The sequence below is a fragment of the Phaseolus vulgaris genome, chromosome 4, assembly GCF_000499845.2.
Source record: "Phaseolus vulgaris cultivar G19833 chromosome 4, P. vulgaris v2.0, whole genome shotgun sequence".
In the NCBI taxonomy this organism is placed as follows: domain Eukaryota; kingdom Viridiplantae; phylum Streptophyta; class Magnoliopsida; order Fabales; family Fabaceae; genus Phaseolus; species Phaseolus vulgaris.
In genome coordinates, this window is record NC_023756.2 from 45,523,947 (window position 1) to 45,546,489 (window position 22,543).

A 22,543-nucleotide genomic window follows, 5' to 3' on the forward strand; every position below is an offset into this window, starting at 1 on the left:
TTCAACTGAGGGAACTTTAGACTATTTTCCAAAGAGACAAGGTTCAAGACTTGCAATATGCTGCTGATCCTTTATTTCTGAAGGAAAAGATTAATTCTCAAAGTTATCGACAGTAAACTATATATAGTAGTGTAGTGTAGTAGTGAGGAGCAGCCACGGGCAACCTCAGTTTTCAAATGTGAAGCCTTTTTTAGTTGAAGCTGCAATCAGGGCCCAGCCACATCAATGAGGCTCTATTTGAAAACCCATTTTGCCCTCAAAACAGTGTCATTAGGAGGGAAAAAAATGAGATTTCTCCCATTTCTGTAATTTCAAAAATCCCTAATTTGAAGTTTCCCACCCTTTGATATACAGTAACACCCCTACCCACTGTTCGACTAACACCCACTCACCTCTGGCATTATTTCTGGAAATACTCACATTCCATTCCTTTCTCTACTTTGAACCCATTGTAAACTCCAAATTATCAGCCTCCTCTGTTCTTTTCACTGTGCAACGCCAATCCCAGCTGCTTTTCATTGAATATTAAAGATGTCTTGTATTTCAAATTAGAAATCGGATTGAATTTAGTTTGTTGCCTTGACTTTTATTATTTACTTGTATGTTTTTTTATCTTGAAACCTGTGAACTTTTACCTTCAATTAATACTATGGTAAAGTTGAGTATTTTTTTTTAGTATTTATATATATGGTATAAATTGTTCAGTCTATCTGTAAAAATTAAAAAATAACAGTCATCACACTACATCTCTGATATCATTATAGCGTGTTTGGGGTCAGCCAACTCACACCATTATTTGAGATTGATAACATGTTCTAAATCATTAACATTTGTGTCTTATTTCTTGGTGCCTCAACCAACCAAAAGATAAATAAATCTGAGTTCCAAACAATGCAACTCGGTTAGAATGGCTGTACAGATAACAACCAAAGCCAAGCAATAACTTTCAATAGATTTTTCAGTTTGCCGCGGCCTTAAGTGGCTAATTGATAAAGTATACACAAAATTAGACCAAGTAAACACACCAACTCACGTGGTAATCCTGCAGAAAGAACATTCCTATGCAAATGCTTTTGAGCATATTCTGCAGCTAACCGCCCTCCATGTCCATCATAAATTGCAAAATGTGCACATCTGAAAACCAAACAGCCAGAGTTACCAAGAAATCAAGTACACAATAAGTCCACAAGCACACATAAGTGCTACTTGAATAGCAATTCTTCCATGAGCACAACCAATGAAGAACTCATATAACACTAAAAAGAACTTCAAAAAAGGTCTTGGTTGTCTTCAACTATTATTTTAATGTACCTAGACTCTTTGATTGATTGCTCTAGCGTGCGCCATTCTCATTGGCATATCCTTTCACTCAAACTACCCAACAAATAACCAACATAAACAACAACGAAGTGAAACAAGAATTTGATATATCTAACGAGAGAAAAGTGCAGTGACAATGCACTGTTGACAGTGTAGTAAACATATGAACGTGTATCGCATGTCCTCACATTGTTAAAAAGTTCCAATCTAAAAGAAATCCCTAAATCTAGAAGAATAAAAACATCACACCTTTTTTCTCTCTCAAAAAGCAAGAAACTGGTTCTTGAAAATAGACTTCATGGAATTAGTACATGAATATGACAATAAATAAGCTTAAACAAAAGAAAAAAGAACCTCAATTTTCCAGGATAATCTAAACTTGCATCGAGAAGCACGACCCACGCATCCTCCATCGTGAGCCTGGAGCCCTTGTCTTCGGCGGCATCCGCTTCAACGAGGAAAGATGGCTCCTTTACGCCATTATCATCGGAACCCTTTGCACAAGACTCAATCTTTGGCTTCTTGGATGCAACACCATCCTTCTCGCCCTCTGAATCGGCACATTCACGCTTCTGGGTCTCTGTGCTTTCGCTCATTTTCTTCTTCCCTTGTTTTGCTACAACGAATGGGAAAGGGCTTCAAACCCTAGAAATCAAGTACTCTCATTTCTATTGGCCACTGCTGCTGTCAATCAATAACCACTCTTTACAAGAAACTAGTTAATTGCATTTTTAGTTTTTCACTGTTAATCTTAAGATTTTTTATATATTATTTTTATAAATCTAGATTATATAAACTAGGAAAGAGTATAACCTATGTAGCAAACAGTGATACGGACACGGAGATATCATAATTTTTAAAATGTAAGATATGGAGACACGGATCTACATATTATATAAATTGTGTGTTAAAATTTTAAAAAATTCAACAAATATATTTTTGAATCGAATACTTTACCGATAGGTGTCTTACGAATATCTACGAATGTCGACACCGATACGTGTGTTCATCACGGATACAGTCATTTAAAAGAAGTGTCTAAGCTTCGTAAGTAATATTAGAAAGTAAAATTTGTTCAACTACCTGAGTAATTAAACTCAAATTCTAGGGTTAGTTAGGGTTTCTTCACCTAATTTTACATAAACTTCATGATTATTACTTATTATCATCATTATTAAAAAAATTTGAGAAGTGAAATAAATGAAATTTATACATATTTATGAGATTTTTATCAAACTGAAATCAACAACCAAATAAATTATTTATATATTAATATAATACTAGGTTTTAATTAATAATTAATAATGATAATGCATTTACTTTTCCCCAGTATTTCCTTGTTGTGTTTATTCAGACAACAAAGCAGTGGCCCCATGGCAAAAACAAAAATAAAAAAATGTTTTTTATGTTTCCAAATTCATTCACTAATTAGTTCATTTATAAAACCCAATCACTTCTCTTAATAACTCTCTCATCTTCTTCCCCCAACGTAACTCAACAAAACCCTAATCTGCAACTCCGATTTCGCTTCTTCTCCGACAAAACCCTAATTTCCCTCCGCTCTTCCCTATGCCCACCTCGTAGCTCACTTACCCCGCTCCGAGGATGTCGCTACACGGCAGCGACCGCCGTGATACGTCGAGCGCCGGCGGAAACGGCACCGTGGCGGCGGCGAGCCTGAGGCTGCGGCTGAACCCTAACAAGGAGCATAAACCAGATGGCTACGAGGACCTGCAGTTGGATTTCAGCCCTAACATCTTCAGCTCCTTGGAGAGGTACCTCCCTCCGAGCATGCTCAACGTGCCTCGTGACGATAAGGCCAAGTTCATGCGCGAGATTCTGCTCAAGTATCTACCCCTCGGGGAACGCAGCAGAGTGTGTTTCTCATTTTGGCCTTGATTTCTTTTTCCATTGCTAGCAGTTGTGAATTTAGAAGTTGTTTTTGGTTTTAAATGTTTGTTTATTTGTTTGGGAAATGGAAGTAAATTTGTATAAATGAGGTGAGGGATTGGGGTTTTTAGTTTTAGGTGGGGGAATTGTTACTTGTGTGTCAAGTTAGGGTAGTTTATGTTAACATAGTAGAATGATTTCTTAGATCAGTGATCTAATTTGTCTCTATAATAACACATTTGCCCACAACAGCCAATTTGTTCCATTCATTTGGGCTCACCTATTTGACTACTTATTTAATTATTATAATCCCCCTAATCAGCGAATTTATCTGATTTAAATCACTTGACTTACGAATTCTCTATATGATTAGGTCAAAATTTCTCCACTATTATATTATTGATTATATAGAATTTTTTTATCTTTTAGTTGTTTTATTAATTTCTTACTCAACCATTATTCTAAATCTAAAGTAAAATCTTCTAAACCTACATGTATTATTGCATATATATGTGTTTGTATGGAGATTTTTAAAGTATTGTGATTTTTCAGTGTGTGTTTAGTATACAATTTATAGGTTATAAATTTTAATTCTTAATATATACCAATTCATGCTATTTAACTAGTGACTCACGGGTTCTACCATTCACTCAACCCCTTGACCAGAGTGAGTGATCACTGGTCTGAGTTCTGACTCTAATACTTCAAAATAGTGGCCATGCTTGAGTTGTGCATACTCATTTGGAAACTTAAAAATGCTTGTAGCTGTGTTTTATAATTAGCTTTTTAATTTTTTTTATACCAATAACTGTTGAGGGAATGTTACAATTCTTTGATAAATTGTGGCGTTTTCTTATTTAAACTACAACTTATGATCAATACTTCAACTTTGATTCCCTCTTTTGATTCTGGATTTGCTTGTTACATTAATTCTATATTTTGTATTGTGGCAAGTCTTGTTTTGCTATCCTGATGTCTGCATTGTATTTTGTGTCGTTGTGATTTCTAGTTAAATTCTGAAAATTGAGGTTAGGATGATGGGGAGGAAGAACAACTCATGGGAATGAGAAGTTTTGATAACATTTTCATGCTATGCTGTAATGGTTTAGTTTATTAACTTCCTTATGTTATATTTACGGACAGGATTTGAAGAAAGAGTCTTTGAATGTTTTTCCATTTATATTAGTAGGTTTAATTTCTTTAATATAAAAAAAATAGAGTATGCAAAAGCATCACTATATAACATATGATCCCAACTAGGTTGGCATCCTATCCTACTATTCTAAACCGGCTATCTGTAATTCTATCTGCCTTAAGTGTTCTAATGGCTTTAGCTTATGTAGCACCGGGTTTTCCTTACACTTCTTTTTTCTAAGACCAGCTTCTATTTGCTAAAGCTTCACTTGCTCAAATTCGATCAGACTCTTGTAAGCAGCTTTTTTTGTGCAACATCAATCATTTGCTGCATATTCAAAGAACATAAAAATAATGAACAGAAATACAAAAGTGTAGAGGGATTATACCAAACCTACCCAAGAAACAAACCTATAGTAGGGTTGAGAACACCTATTCCTATAGAAATCATATATGTAAAAATCTGGGATGTCATTCCACCATTGCTTACATCTTTCTTTTACACCAAAGCATGCAAGCTTATCAACACAATGATTCCTTCCCTATAAATATGAGAAACATGAAATCTCATATTTTTACATTTAAGCTTCATATTGTGCTATCTAGATCGAATTGAAAACCAAGAAAAACAGAAGAAAATAAGTCTAAATTTGTTTCACCTTATTTTGAAGAAATAATTGCATATCTTGTCCTGCTGTCTAAGAGAACTTTTGAAAAATAATTGATCATTTCTGAAAAAATAATCTTTGTCTTAATCATTATTAACACATCCTTGTGTCTTTTTGTTATTTTAATTCGTGTTTTTTTATATGATAGTTTCTCTGTTACTTTGGCAGTCTCAAAAGCATAGAGAATACAGACAGAAGATAATAGAAAATTATCAGGTACGTAATAACACAATATGTGAAGTATGATTATTCATAACAATCTTTCCCTTGTTTATGCCACCTCCTCCTTTCTTGTATTTCTTAGAAAATCTTACAGATTCTTAAACACAATTTGCAGCCTCTTCATCGGGAGTTGTACTCTGTGAATCCTGCTACATTCTTTGTCCCTTCATTTCTGAGAGCAATTAATGATAATACTGAGCAAAGCTTTAGAAGTATAATGTCTGAACCCTCTCCAGGCATTTTTTTATTTGACATATTTCAGACCAACTTTTGTGAGTTATTGCTATCTGAGGTACCTAATCATTTTAACTGTCATTACCTATGATATAAGCAGTGGGTTATCTTTTAAATTGGAAGGTTTAAAAAGATGACTGTGTTAAAATTTATTTGTTGTCTCCCTAGATTGAAAATTTTGAGAAGTGGGTGACTGAAACAAAGTTTCGGATCATGCGTCCCAATACAATGAATAAATATGGTGCTGTACTTGATGACTTTGGACTTGAAACAATGCTTGACAAGCTTATGGAAGGTTTTATTCGTCCTTTATCCAGAGGTAAATGAAGACTGTATTATAATCTCATGGAAGTTTGACATTCTTTTCATTCACATAAGACATTTCAGTCACTCTATTATTTGTTATACAGTCTTATTTGCGGAAGTTGGTGGGGCAACCCTGGATTCTCATCATGGTTTTGTTGTAGAATATGGTAAAGATAGAGATGTTGACCTGGGTAAGATTTCTGATTGATGTGTTTGTTTTATCATTCCATAGGTCATTGCATAATATATAATAAATGAACCCACATCATGGTATTATTATACTATGGGGTTTTGTGGTTAATAATCAAATTAGACAATTTAATACTTCTTTTGAAGCTTCAAATTCAAACTAAGCTTGGATAGAGACCATAAATGCTTTACTATGGTAACAAATATTTTGATGATGATGCATTCATATGATATACTGGTTAATACAGCTGCATGTTAATATGTCTCATGTATTTTACAATTAAGAGTCTCTTGCATCTGTAGGTTTCCATGTGGATGACTCAGAAGTAACCTTGAATGTTTGCTTGGGTAAGCAATTTTCTGGAGGGGAATTGTTTTTTCGGGGCATACGATGTGAAAAACATGTAAATACTGGAAGTCGTCCAGAGGTGAGTCACAGTGATTGAATAATATAAAATTGTATTGGTCTTAGGAAGATTTAATGCCTGATATTTCTTTGTAACTGTTAGTGTATGATGATCTACTTTCTCTAAACAAGTAATGCTCAATCAGCGAGAAGATTAACACCTGTGTGTCAACTATGCATGTTGTCCTCACCAAGATGCTTTAGGTGCTAACTTTTGTCACCCTTACATCATATTTCTATTTTTCCGTTTAGTTTTAGCAGTATATATAGTGAAAGCAAATCCAAATGTTCTGTGTTTGTTTCAATTAAGCTAGTTAGTGTTGTCTGTTTACTATTGTAAGGAGATTTGTGGACCATTGCTTCTTGCTACATCTCATAGTTGGTTGTACACTTTTCTTATGGAGTCCATTATTTGAAAGTAGGAGATCTTTGATTATTCTCATGTTCCTGGACAAGCTGTGCTTCATCGTGGTCGTCATCGCCATGGTGCTAGAGCTACAACATCCGGTAATCGGGTCAACCTACTTCTGTGGTGCAGAAGGTGATTTACTTTTTGCTTCAGTTTGTCTAATGATTTTGAGTTTGCTTCGTATTAAATTGCTCTGGTCTACACACTAGTTTCAGAAATCACACGTCTGATTTCTGTTCATTTTCTCCATCGGTAAATTAAGTACGAAGTTTGTATGTTGTTTTAGTTCTGTCTTTAGGGAGATGAAACGGTATCAAAAAGATTTTTCCAGCTGGTGTGGCGAGTGCAGTCGTGAGAAAAAGGAAAGGCAACGCTCAACAATTGCTGCTACCAAATTGGTAAGTCTTTATTTAATCTGAATGTTTAATGCATGTGCATTAAACACGGTCGAAGATGCAGGCTGTGTTGTTTTTTTCTTTTTCCCTCTCTACCCATCTGTTTCCCCATTTTCTTTGTAACCAATTTCCATCTCAATTTTTATGGTGGCCACTTCTTCCTCAGCATCAATGACAGATGCTTCTCCTTGCTGCTGTGCCTGAAAGCATCATTGTTGTACCTTATTTCCTGCTCGCCCGTTACTCCCTCAAGCAGTGAACATGAATCAATCCAGATCTGTTCCAACATAGCACATAATTCAATATTACCCCACTTCCACAAAGTAAATTTCAAGGTTTTGTTTGGTTTCCTTGTTGACAGATTTTTTTGGGATTCAACTTGCATACAAGCCAATTGATCAACCCTCAGTGCTTTTGTTGAGGAAGGGAAAACCTTTTTTAGCCAGAGAAACTTTTGTGTTTGGTTGTGTTGCAGTGACGAGGAGGGTGTGGGATGTCTTTGATGTTCCTGCTTTGCTTGTCAACGTTGTTACATTTTTTTTTGTAGAGTTGTGTGTATGCTTGGAAATTACATAGAAATAGAAAATATGGGGAACAAAGTGAAGGAAGGATAGACAAGGGGGAGTGCTGCGGCCTATGGCTTCTGTCACAGGGACGTTGAGGGAAAAGAAGAAAGGAGAAAAACAACAAAGAGGGATAAGTAGAATGGGAAAGTGATAACTAAATAAATAATTGTTAATGAAATAATTTATATTATCTGTAAGGGTGTAAATCTCCTCTCCTGCAATGGGAGACATGATCTACTCTCCTACTGAAGCCACTGTCATAAGCAAATGCCAATTCACTTGACTTCCAATCTTGTGTTGGCAAATTGCTCCTAGATTGCTAGCTGCTTACCAAAGTAATAATACTTTCGGATTACTTGAGATACAGAGGAACTGTCAACTGTGTAAAACTTGTTTAAATATAGGATTGTAAAAGACAAATTGAATTAGAATTCATATTCTTAAAGTAAAAGTCGTGTACTTTTTTCACCACGGGGTTTAGTCATATATTGAAGTTTAAGGATTAAAGCAAATTGGACTTTTCAAGTTTTCATGGTTAGACTGAGAAGTTTTTCTGACATAAGTTTGTTCTTGTTCAGTATGCTTAAAAATGCATACCCGAGGTTGTGGAATATAACTTTGATCTGATGGTATTACAGGAGTTGTTCAGGAGGGAAGGTGAATCCACTGCATAATCTGTTTTACTCGGTGGATCATTGTAAAAGTGTTGTACCTGCAATCATTTGTTAATACTGGTACGCTATATGATTCCTGATCCAGGTGTTTGTACAATATAGCTGCTGTATTTAGATAGTTTTCTGAGTAACCTTGGAGTTTTCCTTAAAAGTTGTGCGGTTTTTCGGATGCCTATTTATTGTCTTCGAAGAAAGGAGGAGCTGGTTATATAGGCCATTTTTTAAATGCGTTAAACCGCAGAAACATGTCCAGAAATGTAGATGTAGACTGTAATTAGTGTATACTGAAATCTTTCTGAGGTTCATTGGCTACTGTAGCAGCTGCATTTTCTGTTTTTTATTTATTTATTTATTAATTTTTGGTAGAGTTTAGGGTGAGCCATGGATGAATGGTAAGCTTATTCTTAGCATTTAAGACGTGTTTTAGCTTTAAAAAAGGTGATTTATGTTTTAGAGACACTTTCTTTATTTAGTTTTTCCATTATGAAATGACACATTTTACTTTAAATTATAATTGTAACTTATATAACTATATAAATGGTTTTTTTTTTTCAGGAAGATTATACTTTTCTTTTGCTTTAAATTTTTGTTTCTAAATGTAAATAAATATGTAACTTTTTAGAAGTGGTTTTTCTTATATAAAGAAGGTTGAAACAATTGGGTTCTTCAGAAATGAGGATTCTATTGATGGTAAAGACATGTGCAAAGGACTTTTTGATCATTCAGGAAAGATGCACCAACTATGCTTTATATTTCTCACTCCCCTATGAAAAAGAAGGAAACAAGAAAGAACTAAGATGTTTTCGTAAAATTCCTGAAAGCACTTCCCTTCCAGATTAGAAATTAAGAGAAATAAATTATATTTTTCACCTTTTTTAATTTTTAATTTCATGGTATTAATAAGTTATGAAAAGAATAAACATTTTTAATAAGCATATTTTTATAGTTAATTGATTAAAACAATAAGTCCGTAACACTAGGTTTACCTACTAGCTTGTTTAAGATCATATTAAAAAATTACTTAATTTACAAATCATATTTTACTAATTTTTTTATATTTTATATTTTATGATTTTTTTATAGTGTAAGGTCACTTCTATATTCATGATTAAAAATTCAATTTTTACCTTTTTTTATGGTGTTGGTATTATATCGGTATGGATTATTCATCATTAAATTATCTTTAGTTTTTTATAAGATAAAGGGTTTGTTATTTTATAATTTTAAAAATCATCATTTAAAATAAAAGAAAATAAAATCTTGTTGAATAACACTGGTAAGATATCATTCCGCTTTTCAAATAAAATAAAAGCATATATTTATGGACTGTTATTTTAAATCAGACTTTTCTGTTATTTATATTTTTTATACTATCTCACTTCCTTCCGCAACTGTTAATATCTAAAATTATTTTCTTAGAAAATATTTTATCATATATCAATTATAATATCAATATTGACTACAAATCAATAAGTTTATATATATAAAGTTTGGTCTCAACCACATGTTACAATATAAATTCGTAATTTCAATAGAAGAATTTAAAATTCAGTTAAAAAAACATTTCAGAATCCTAAAATTTTATAGTTAGTTAACAAACAAATTTTAATTTCGTTATAAGGAAATCCTAAATTCAGCAATAGATCATATCTCAATATCAAAATCATAATAAGAAAATCTTAAATCCAACAATAGATAATATCTCAATATCAAAATCATAACAAGAAAATATAATATATAACCTCTATTTGAAAACAGTCAAACCTTAAAGATCTTGTTGGGACACATTTTATGAACATTGCAGAGCCAAATATGGTGTTTTCCACTCTCATGAAGACATTACTAGGAGCTGCAGATTGCAACTTTGGAAAATCGTGTGAAAGGTTTCAACAAAATTATGATCTTCTGTGGTTTAATAATCTCTTCTGCCCTCAGATCATTCCCTTTACTCAAGAACTTCATGTCATCAACTCCAACCACTCTCAAGAAACATTTGCTAAGAATTCTTTAGACACATTGCCTTCATTGGTTAGCCACAAAACAACCCAAAAGAAGAATATAACCCTTGTTCTTGATTTGGATGGTAATTTTCCTCTATCTTTAAACTCTAGGGTTTCTCATCTATTACAATTTTGCTTTTTATATAACATCTCTGAGATTAATCTCTATCAGAAAACCTAGCTAGTTAGGTTTTGTGGAGTTCTTCGTATCTTCTCACTTTTTTTCTGATATAAAACAATATCTGGTACTTTTTTCCCATCCAAATTACTATACAATCTTATGATATAAGGGTTTTTCTTATGAATGTTATCAATTTTGTTGCGGTTGTCTTGTATAGGGTTCATTTTTTAGTAGTTGTTTTGAAAGTTATTATCTTGTTAGGGTGTCTATGTTTCTTTGTATATGAGTTGGATCATTTGTTGATAAAAGAAACAATGTTATGATACATATGTGATTTGTTGATACACAGAAACGTTGGTTCATTCTTCTTCGATGCCATGCAATGCTGACTTCGCATTTACAGTGTTCACTGATAGAGAGAAAACTGTGTATGTTAGAAAGAGACCTTATCTTGAAAAGTTTTTAGAAAAAGTATCAGAGATGTTTGAAGTCGTAATCTTCACAGCAAGTCAAAGCGCATATTCTGCAAAATTGCTTGATATTCTTGATCCTCATAATAAGGTTTTTGCGCGAAGAATGTACAGAGAATCATGCAAATGGATAGATGGTCGCTGCTTCAAGGATCTCACACTTCTTGGAATTGACCTAGCCAAAGTGTTCATCATTGACAACACTCCAGGGGTATGTTATTTCTTTCTTCCTCTTCTGTTCATCTTTTTTTCTCTTCATTTTTTCTTCCACTGTCATAATATCTACCATGCAATCTTGAAAGTGTGTCAAAGTGTATGTGCTGTTGACATTTTTTTCTTACAAAAAGTGTTTATTTTAGAAAACCCTAAACCCTATACTGAAACTTGAAATCTGTTCTTATGACAGGTATTTAGATTTCATGTTCACAATGGAATTCCTATCAAAAGTTGGTACTGTGATCCAACAGACCATGCTCTGCTTCATTTGCTCCCATTTCTGGAGAAACTGGTTGATGTGGATGATGTCAGACCCATTATTGCAGCAAAATATGGGAAAGGAATTAATTGTGAATACTCTTCCCTTTCCCCACCTCAAACTATAAGAATATAGATCCTTTAACCAAACCCTACTTAATTTTCATATATGACTAGTTAGGGTTTTTGGTTATTTTAATTTTGATGAATTTTTATACAAAGGGCTATATATGTATATATGATTCTATTATAGCCAAAGTATACCTTTATGATATATAAAAGAGGAAAATTATACTTAACAATTTGCCTTTTGTTAAAAAGTTTGTTGTTTCATGTATTATCTTTTGAGCTATGTTCACCATTTAGATTATTTATATTATTGTGTTTGGTGTGTGATAGGATTTGTACAAAAAATTTGATTAAAAAGATTATTTAATAAAGACTAATTATAAAACTAAAAATAAGTAATCATTATATTAATTAAATTAAATATTATTTTATAAATAAATATTATTGATATCTAATTTAATTAGGTTTTATTATTAATAAATAGTTTTTAAAAAATAAAATTTATTTTGAATTATCAATTTACAATTATCTTGACACTACAAGAAAAAAAGGTTTTAATGTTTTACCTTCATTAAATTCTAAAGGTTTATTTTAAAACCTTAGTAAGATAATGGAGGTTTTTTTTAAAATTAGTTAAATTTCAAAGGTTTATTCTAAAACCTGAGCAAAATAACAGACACTAGTACAAAATATTTCATCAACGATATTCTTCAAAGACGGTTTGGAGATAACCATTGTAAAAAACGAGGCGGTGGCAGTTCCGTAATTTTTTTGAATTTTCTTGCATTTTTGCATTTTTTTTGAATTTGTTTTGCACTTTTATGCGCAAAACACTTTGCCTCCCTTTCTCATTTTCACACAAATCTCACTTCTTTCTCACACTCTCATCTTCATTCTCACACTTTGCCTCCCTTTCTCATTCTAGCACCGTCCGCTCCGTTGCCAGCACCGCGTCCTGTGACCGTCGTCCAGCGACCGCCGCCCCGCGACCCACGCCCTGCAACCGCAACCACCGCCCTGCGAGCCGTGCCACCTGCCCTCGCGATCGTCACCCCTACCACGCATCGCCCTTTGCGAGTCCCGCGACCACACCCCTTTTGAGGTTAGTATATTTTTATTTATTATTGAATTATATATTAAATATTATTAACTATATTTTGAAAGTGTTTGTTTTGAGTTAGATATTGATTCTATATATTGAACTATAGTTAGGTATGGATAAGGAGGCATAGAAAACATATGGTGAGCTACAACAATGGTCAAAGAGTCTAATATAGCTAGATTAATAGATAATTGAGCATGCCATGACGTTGTTAGGATCTCATATAGACCTTTATGACCCTGGCCTATAAATGGACCTTTATGTGCCTCTAAAATGTCTTTTATATTGTGACCAATGCCCTAATTGGTTCTATACATGTGACCCGCTATCAAGAAAAGAATTACAATAGCTAAATGATGGTGTCCGACCTTCGACAATTTTGATTTAATTTTCAATAATTATATATTGTTTTGACATATTGAACGCATTGGTTCTGAGTCCGGAGGTGTCCGACCTTCGGCAATTTTGATTTATTTTTAATGATTTCATTTTGAACGCATTGGTTTTAAGTCCGCACTGGTTCTTAGTTTAGCAGTTCTATGGATCGAAGTTGGATTAATACACCACGAAAAAAAAAATTAAAGGTTTATTCAAAATAAATTTATTTTGAATTATCATTTTTACAATTATTTTTTACACTAAGAAAAATTCTTAATGTTTAACCTTCATTAAAATTCTAAAGGTTTATTTTAAAACTTTAGTAAGATAATGAAGGTTTTTTTAACATTCGTTAAATTTCAAAGTTTTATTATTAAAATCTAAGCAAAATAACAGAGATTTTTTTTTACTTTCAATAAGTTTCAAACTTTTATTCTACAACCTTAGCAAATTAACGCAAGTTTTTTCAACCTTTGTTACGTTTCAAATGTTTATTTAAAATCTCAATAAACGAAGGTTTTAGTAACCTTCATTAAATTTCAAAGATTTATTGTAGAACCTCAATAAAACACTCCACATTTTTCAAACTTTAATAAATATAATTGAATCTATTTATAAATAAATAATTAAAAACTATATAGTTTTAATATATGTTATAACTAAATTCTCTAAAATTTTGAAAGCGTAACTCTACATTACAAATAAGTTTTCTAAAGTTTCATAAATTTATTTCAAAAATTCAACAAAATTACCTTGGATAATAAGTATTTCAACAACTAATCTTGGATAATAAGTATTTCAACAGTATTTGCATTTTTTTTATGATTGATGGTAGTTAGCTTATATGATTATATTTTATGTGCAATTTTACTTTTAGTTATAATTGTTAATATTTAATTCTCATAATTTTGAAACATTTTAAATTAAGGTCTTTATTTTAAAATGTATCTAATAATTAATTGAATGTGAAAATGAGAAGTAATAAAGTTAATTTCTCCTCGCAATATGTTCTTGCCATCTTTAGTCAAGAACACACATGGTTTTAAAGCCCACATCTAACTGATAATGCAATTATTTAGGATATATAAAGTACTGATAAACATTAGTTGTTGTCGAGCTATATAACAGTGGCTTGTGACCCAAGTTGGGAAAGTAAAGTGATGGAAGAAGCAATATAGGAGTAAGAAGAAAATAGTTGTGTTATTTAGTTTCTTCTATCTAGTATAATAAACATAAGTGTGGCTGAATTGTGATTTTTTGTTATGACTGTCGTCAACGGCCATTGAGTCTGTATTGGAAAGTAGTGTGTCTGTGGTAGAAGAGAGAAGTTATGATGATCATTAAAGATGGTGGAAAATGGAGTTGAAGGGTTATTTCAAACGACAAGTCATTTTATGAAAATTTTGAAACTCGTGGTATTTTATGGAGGTTTTTAAACCCATGATATTTAACAAAGGTTTTGAAACCTATGATATTTTATGAAGGTTCTTAAACCTTGGTATTTAAAAGGGGTTCCAAAAGACTTTACTTGTTACTTGTTACCTGTTACCTGTTACCTGCTACCTGCTACCTGTTACCTGCTACCTGCTACCTGCTACCTGCTACCTGCTACCTGCTACCTGCTACCTGCTACCTGCTACCTGCTACCTGCTACCTGCTACCTGCTACCTGCTACCTGCTACCTGCTACCTGCTACCTGCTACCTGCTACCTGCTACCTGCTACCTGCTACCTGCTACCTGCTACCTGCTACCTGCTACCTGCTACCTGCTACCTGCTACATATTACCTGCTACCTATTACCTGCTACATATTACCTGCTACCTATTACCTGCTACCTGCTACCTAGGTTTACCTGTTACCTGCTACCTGCTACCTAGGTTTACCTGTTACTTAGTACCTGGTACCTGGTACCTAGGTATCGCTACCTGGTACTTAGGTACCGCTACGCTACCTCATACGTATTACACTTTTTTTCGTATGATATTAATTATTTTAAATTTAAACACGTTGCAGTTTTAAAATTAGGCAATTTCTTTATGCACCATATCAAATTTAACCTGCACCTTATTATTTTTTTAAATTCCCAAAATTACCCTTGTTCTGAATTTTAAATTTTGGAATAGTAAATATAATTAAAAAATAAAAAAATATATTCTAGATAAAAAAAATCTGGAACACAAAATTGAAAATGCAGGATAAAAATTTCCAGAATTTAAAAATATGTTCAGATATCCAAATCCAGAATATTGTTGATTAAAAGGTTTCAGAAGTAATTTTTATTTACATCCTCTTTTTATTTAAGGTTATTTTCGTAATTTTGAAGTGACATTTTGATATTTTCAAAAATAGGTTGGGTGGATGTTGAAATTAATATGGTGCAGGGAGCATTTGCCTTAAAATTATAATTGGAAAACTTTATTATTTCCATAATAGTTTAAATTAATTTCTAAATTCAATTAAATTACTCAAATTCAGTTACGAATTTCGATATTAAAATTATAATCATGAAAAAATAAATCCAATTACGGATTGCATCTCAATCTCATAGTTATAACAATAGAATTTTAAATTCAATTACGAACACATCTCAATCTCCAAAATATTACTATTCATATCTCTTAAACCAAATATATTCATATAAAATATAGGTTTAATAGTTTTTTCTTTATTTATAATTTTTTTCAATTTTAGACAATATATTACAAATAGCACCGTTAAATCACAACACAATTAATTTTATCAACGTTACACAACAATCAATTTTGCTATTATATGAACGTTAACATTAACAGAAGAAACTATTTCATTAATTTTAATAAAATTAAGATTAAATTAAAAAAAAATAACAAATAAAGAGATAAAAGCTATTAAACCTTAAATATATTAACACATTTTTTCTCATTTCTTTTAATTAATATTATTCCAAGGTTTTGACATCTATATAATGTCACTGTCGGTTCATTAAATGCTGTCTTCTAAACTATTTCCAATTTGTTTTTCTTCTTTCCATGTGCTATGTTCCTTTATTTAAATTATTATTATCTTTAATTTATTTTCTTTCTGATCTAATAAAGCATAAATGTTCTTTAACACCAACATTCACAAGGCAATCTTTTAATAATAATTCTCTCACATTTTTTTATTACTACCCTCTTATTATAAAGTACAAATAACGTGGTGTTGGGTGGGAATATTATATATGACTTGGTAAAAAGAAAAACTTTATGAACCATCATTGTTCTTTAATCTTAAAAATTAAAACTAATGTTTGGTTGCAAGTTTAGTTGACTTTTAATGTCATTCTTCATCACAAAATATTTGCTTTCAATGCAAGATTATGACATTGTCTAAACTATTTAAATTTTTATAATAAATTTGATTAAGATACTCATATTTACTTTTCCACAATTTCTTAAAGTCAAATATATATTCACTTCTTAAACAAATGACTAATTTTAGGGTTTTTTTTTATAATTTTACTAAAAAAATTATTAAATAAAAATAAGCTTTAAAAAAATCATTATATTAACTAAATTATATATAATTTAAAAATTAAATAAGTATTAATATATAAATAATTTTTATTATTAATAAAATTTATAAACTAATTTATTATTATTACTTTAAAAATTATCCACATCCACTAGGTATCTTCTATTCTAGGACTTTTCTATTGATAATTTTAATTTTGTAGTAATTTTTTATTTCAGAAAATGTAAGAAAATAAGATAATATAATTTCTAACAATAAAGATGAAATGAATAATAAAACTTAAAAATATTAGTTGCTGATGAGAGAAGAAACAGTATGCATGTTGCTGTACTTTAAAATATACAAAAATGTGTCACACTCAACACCTTAAAATCTCCAGTTGTTAAGATTCTTCCATCCAATCCAAATCATTGTTTTTAAAAATGGAAAATACTAATATCTCTCTAAAACTAGTTAGAATTTTTCAAAAGGTTTTTTTAATTGAAATAGGTTAAAATGTATGATATTTATAATATTAAAAAATATTAACCTAAGATACCTATTAAAGAATAAAAAAACTTAGTTTTTACATTCTTTAATTGGCATCTCAAGATATTACTCCCTGGTGTTCCAAAACAGTAATATTTTAATGTTTTTTATTCTGATTAAGGAATATTTAATTAATACAAATTTAAGAAAAATACTGCTTTAAATAATTTCTGTCGCTTTCTCAGTTACAAACTAATTATTCTTATTTATTATAGAAATATTATAAGAACAGCTTCAAGTTAAAAGAATGTCGTTTTAAGTTGAAAGAGGTATTTAGTATTATTTAAGTGAAAATTTTATTCTGTTCTAATTTTTTTTAATATACTCATATAACTTTGAATTGTTTTTTTTTTAATTTATTAATCTGGGTTTTTACTATTAGTAATGAAAAAGACCTTTGAACAAGAAGAAGATCTTCACCATCACACATGTGCAGTGGTGAATAACCAAACACCAAATACACATAACAAACACACACTTCCATTAACAGAGACAAACAATAACAACAACATAGAAAAAACAGAACACAGAGAAAGAAGATGCATGCCAAAACAGATTCTGAGGTAACAAGCCTTGCCGCGTCTTCTCCCACGCGCTCCCCTCCTCGCCGCCCTCTCTACTACGTTCAGAGTCCTTCCAGGGACTCCCACGACGGCGAGAAGACTGCCACGACATCGTTTCACTCCACCCCTGTTTTGAGCCCTGTTGCTTCCCCTCCCCACTCGCGCCACTCCTCCTCCACGCGCTTCTCCAAGAAGGACCACAGCCACAATCTGAAGCCCTGGAAGCAAATCGATATCATTGAAGAGGAAGGCCTTCTCCAAGGTGATGATCGCCGCAATGGGCTCCCTCGTCGCTGCTACTTTCTCGCCTTTGTTGTTGGGTTCCTGCTTCTCTTCTCCCTCTTCTCGCTCATCCTCTGGGGGGCTAGTAGACCCATGAAGCCCAAGATCTCCGTCAAGGTCTATTTCCATTTTGTCTCTGCTTCTTTTTGGTTTTGATCCTTGGTTTGAGCTTTTCAGGGTGGATGGTGAGGTGGGGCATGATCAAGTTTGAGTTTTCAGGATGGAGTCTGAGATGGTTCGTGGTCAAAAAATTTCATTTTTACACTGGAATACGAACTGGGGCTTAATGGTTTTTCAATTTTAGTATGAAATATTACAGTCAATTTCGCGTTTTTAGGATGAAATCTGATCTGGGTCTTCCTAGTTTTTGAATTTCGGAATGCAATCTTAACTGGGTCTGGATAACTTTTAAACTTTAGAATGAAACACAAAGTGAGTCTTGATCGATCTCGTGTACTTAGAATGAAATCTGGAGCGGGTCAATCTTTTAATTTTACAATGAAACGTGAACTGGATCTTGGTAGTAATTTTTCTCTTTTTAGAATGATTTATACGAGCTTGGTGATGATCAATTTTGAAGTTTTAGGACGAAATCTGAAGTGGGCATTGGTGAAGTTTTCAATCTCAGAATGAAACATGAACTGTGTGTTGATCAATACGAAATCGGAAGTGGGCCAAGTTGTAGTTCGAAATGTCATTTTTGGAGTGAACAGTGTAGCTCTTGATTAATTTGATGTTATTAGGATGAAATCTGAAGTGGGTCTATTTTTTGGGTCATTTTGCAGAGCATAAAGTTTGATGATGTTAGAGTACAAGCTGGTTCAGATCCAACTGGTGTGGCCACCGATATGATCACAATGAATTCCACTTTGAAGTTCACATACCGCAACACAGGCACATTTTTCGGGGTCCATGTCACAGCCACACCCGTGGAACTCTCCTATTCAGACATCGTAATTGCTTCTGGCAATGTAAGATTCATGGAAACCAAGCAACACAGCACAGAGATGTTTGGTGTTTCACTTTTTCTAACGTTGGAACTGGTTGTTGTTGTTGTTGTTGTAGATGAAGAAGTTTTATCAGTCTAGGAGGAGCCAAAGGTTGGTGAGTGTAGCAGTGATGGGTAACAGGATCCCTCTATATGGAAGTGGTGCTAGCCTAAGTAGCACAACGGGTATGCCCACAGTGCCTGTGCCATTGAACCTAAACTTTGTCCTACGATCTAGGGCTTATGTGCTTGGGAAATTGGTGAAGCCTAAGTACTACAAAACCATTCAATGTTCCATCACTTTGGATCCCAAGAAGCTCAGTTCTCCAGTTTCTCTCAAAAAATCTTGCAGACATGATTGATACATACACATGTGGTAGAGATTATGTGGAATGCACATGCAAAAGAATTATTTGAAAAGATAAAATAAAAATAAGAACATTATTATTCTATGTTCAATGGATTCTTCTGATGTTTGGGAAGAAATGGAGGTAACAGCTCAGACAAGGACGCGTTTTTGGGAGTATTTGGCTGCACAAATTGCCTCAAATTGCGGAAAGACAAAGACATGATGTTGGGTTGGGTAGAGAAATGTGACATTGTGGATTTGTGATTGGTCATTTCAAGAAGACTTTTTATGTGTGTGTGTTGATTATTTGTCTGATTTTAATCTATTAATTGTAAAAGTGACAGGTAATTTGAATTCATTGAGTCTAATTGTTGTAATTGCATCTTTGTCCTTGTAATTATGGTGTAATTATAGGTTTTTGAGAGTTGTTTTTATCTGTTAGGTGAGTTTTATGATGGTGGAGTCATCATGGTTCAGTGCATCATAAAGATCAATTCAATGGGTCTTCTTGGATCTTTCAATTCATCATTACTCAAGAAGAGAATTATTTAATATCCTTTTTGCAAAATATTTACTTACTTACTTTTCATACTTATCTAATATATAAAAAAATTGAATATATTTTATGTTTCTAAAACATTAAATTTATTTTTAAATTTTTATTAAAAACAACATTATAATTTCTATTTTTTTTACTATTTCTAAAAATCTGTAATTTTGGTCTATATTTTAAACAATAAATTATTATTATTATTTGTAGTTATAATATAAAATAAAAAATTTAAATTAAACTATATTTTATAAATAGATGTCTTAAAATTAATAAATTTACTATAAATATTATATAAAATGTTTTTAGTAAAAATAACGCTTTATTATTAATAGAAAACAATTTTAAAAAATTATACTTTTAGGAGAATATTAAGACAAAATAAAGTTGGAATAGTTTGAAAAACACCATAAACTCTTCTAAAAATATATTAAATTTATAATACATTCAAATTCATCAAGCTCAACTTTAAACTAGGAAAGAGATAATTGAGTTGGATGATGCTCACCCATTAACGTTTTCTTTAGAGATTGCTAGTTCTCACATTTGTTTGAAAAATGATTCTTTCACATCACATAAAATAAAACACTCCCATGACCTGTTTTAATAATATAATAATTTATATTGAATATAGAAAAATATGATTAAAATAAGTGGAAGTATTTATTTTAGCAGTGTCAAACTATTTATTTTGTTTTTTTTTTATGAATAAAAAATTTAAAGAATTTAAGAGGTAGAAAATGGTAATGGGGGTTAACATGGGAAAAAATGAGGAACATATAGATGTCTCTTTCCATTGTTCCATTTGTGATATTTGTGGTCATTTTTAACCTCTTTTAAGTGTTATGTTTTTTATATAAAAAAAAAGTGTTAATTAGTTATTACTCTAGATTATAGTTGGAGATACTCCAAATACTCTTTTTATAATTTATACTGTTTAAGAACAAGGACAAAAAATGTGTAAGTGGGTGGAAGAAACCTTAATTGGTCTGAAAGTGAAAGGTTTTGTTGGGAAAATGGTTGGTGCATGCATGTGTCTTCTTCAACACAAAGAGATAGATTGTGTTTGTTCCCCAATCTATGAAATATCAATCTCTTTGCACCATGGAATCATTACTTTTCCTTATCAACTTTGCCTCTTTATTCTACTATTTCAACCACATAGATTCAATTGTTTGCTAACTAAACTAAACATTTAAGCATATGAATATATTAATATGGACTTTACAAATATACTATTTGCATAGAGGATGATTTAGTGAAATTCAAGGATGTATTATTGTTATATTTTACAAAATCTCATTTTGTACTTTAACATAAACAAATTTGTGGTCGTTTGAATTAGGTTAAGTTGGTAATGTTCCACTAACTATGATCCTAAGTCAATTTTAAGTATGTTAAAAAATCCCATTTGTTTATTTTTTTTTTGAAGTTCCTATAACCTAATCAATTTCTTTAAGCAAGTACCCTATAATTTACATGTTTTGTACACACAACTACAAATTCAGACTCTTGCATGTATCAACTTCAATGCTAAATTTAATGAATAATTCAACAAATGTTTCTAATGCGAATGCACTTAGATAGAGTTGGTAAAAAAATCAATTAAATCAACTCTAAGTTGAAATTAAAAGAAAAATAATAATAAGATTAAATATGATAAATTTAAAGTTGGTTTGGCCGACTCTAAATTTAGCTATTGCTAATAACAAAATTTTAATATTTATTTAAGTTTGTGTAAGATAATTTTACGTTAGTCTTACAATTTGTGTGTCATGTGACTTTAAATATGAATTGTTGTTAACTTTTAATTTACGACATTGATTTCGGTAACTCCTATCTTCAATTTGAATTTATTTGTTTTGGGTACATATATTATAATCACTATAATGAAAAAAATTTGCAAAGGCAAATGGCAAAAACAAATCCTCCAACGTCTGGGTTTCTAACCTTAGATCTCTAAGCTCATTCCATTATAATTGACGATGTAGAAAGGCTTCTGGTTTCGAACAACGTTGATTCTCTTACTTGTGGCTTCGTTTTCTTAGAAAAACATTGATTTTGGTAATCCCTACCTCCAGTTTGAACTTATTTGTTTTGGGTACATATATTATAATCATTATCATGAAAAACAAAATTGCAAAAGCAAATGGCAAATGGCAAAAACAAATCCATCAACGTTGAAATTTTTGGGTTTCTAACCTTAAATATCTAAGCTCATTCCATTTTGGTTCTCTTACTTGTGGCTTTGTTTTCTTATAAAAGCATTGATTTTGGTAACCCCTACCTCCGCTTTGAATTTATTTGTTTTGGGTACATATATTATAATCACTATCATGAAAAACAAAATTGCAAAAGCAAATGGCAAGTGGAAAAAATAAATCAATCAACGTTGAAATTTTTGGGTTTCTAACCTTAGATCTCTAATCTCATTCCATTATAATAGACGATGTAAAAAGACTTATGGTTTCGAGTTACATTAGTTCTCTTACTTGTGACTTCGTTTTCTTAGGCGATGGTGGTTTCCCTCATATTCCAACACTTTTTTTATAAGCAAATTTGTGGGCTAAATAACACACAATTGAGTTTTCATCTAATTTTGAAAATTTTGATGACATAAATACATAAAGTCAATGTAACTAACTTTACATAGTCTTAGCACGATGTTACGCTATAAAGAGTCAAAATTTTAAAGTCAACTATAATTAACTAACCTATGTAATTTTATAGTCAACCATATGCAATACAAATTTAATGTTATTT

General features: G+C 31.7%; 4 protein-coding genes across 5 annotated transcripts; 3 read left to right on the top strand and 1 right to left on the bottom strand.

The window, feature by feature from the left end:
- Window positions 1-857: 857 nt before the first annotated feature.
- On the bottom strand, window positions 858-2,032 carry LOC137837967 (probable protein phosphatase 2C 8). The gene is made up of 2 exons (XM_068647156.1): window positions 1,675-2,032; window positions 858-1,134 (listed from the first exon to the last, which is right to left on the bottom strand). Exons 1-2 carry the CDS (start codon window positions 1,914-1,916, stop codon window positions 975-977), a joined length of 402 nt encoding a protein of 133 aa, XP_068503257.1. The 5' UTR covers window positions 1,917-2,032; the 3' UTR covers window positions 858-974.
- A 706-nt stretch (window positions 2,033-2,738) lies between these two features.
- LOC137837968 (2-oxoglutarate and iron-dependent oxygenase domain-containing protein CP2-like) lies at window positions 2,739-8,778 on the top strand. 2 transcript variants are annotated; one of them, XM_068647157.1, is made up of 9 exons: window positions 2,739-3,195; window positions 5,181-5,228; window positions 5,350-5,526; window positions 5,637-5,787; window positions 5,879-5,965; window positions 6,267-6,391; window positions 6,792-6,910; window positions 7,065-7,176; window positions 8,378-8,778. In XM_068647157.1, exons 1-9 carry the CDS (start codon window positions 2,926-2,928, stop codon window positions 8,411-8,413), a joined length of 1,125 nt encoding a protein of 374 aa, XP_068503258.1. In that variant the 5' UTR covers window positions 2,739-2,925; the 3' UTR covers window positions 8,414-8,778. The 2 variants fall into 2 exon arrangements, with proteins under 2 accessions (XP_068503258.1, XP_068503259.1); XM_068647158.1 differs by having other exon boundaries at window positions 2,749-3,195; window positions 7,340-8,778.
- Window positions 8,779-10,084: 1,306 nt separating this feature from the next.
- Window positions 10,085-11,775, top strand: LOC137837970 (uncharacterized). Its single transcript, XM_068647159.1, has 3 exons — window positions 10,085-10,496; window positions 10,884-11,215; window positions 11,411-11,775. The coding sequence occupies exons 1-3, from the start codon at window positions 10,205-10,207 to the stop codon at window positions 11,612-11,614; spliced, it is 828 nt and encodes a 275-aa protein (XP_068503260.1). The 5' UTR covers window positions 10,085-10,204; the 3' UTR covers window positions 11,615-11,775.
- A 5,686-nt stretch (window positions 11,776-17,461) lies between these two features.
- Window positions 17,462-19,607, top strand: LOC137837962 (NDR1/HIN1-like protein 13). The gene is made up of 3 exons (XM_068647148.1): window positions 17,462-18,010; window positions 18,679-18,864; window positions 18,959-19,607. The coding sequence occupies exons 1-3, from the start codon at window positions 17,588-17,590 to the stop codon at window positions 19,241-19,243; spliced, it is 894 nt and encodes a 297-aa protein (XP_068503249.1). The 5' UTR covers window positions 17,462-17,587; the 3' UTR covers window positions 19,244-19,607.
- Window positions 19,608-22,543: the final 2,936 nt, after the last annotated feature.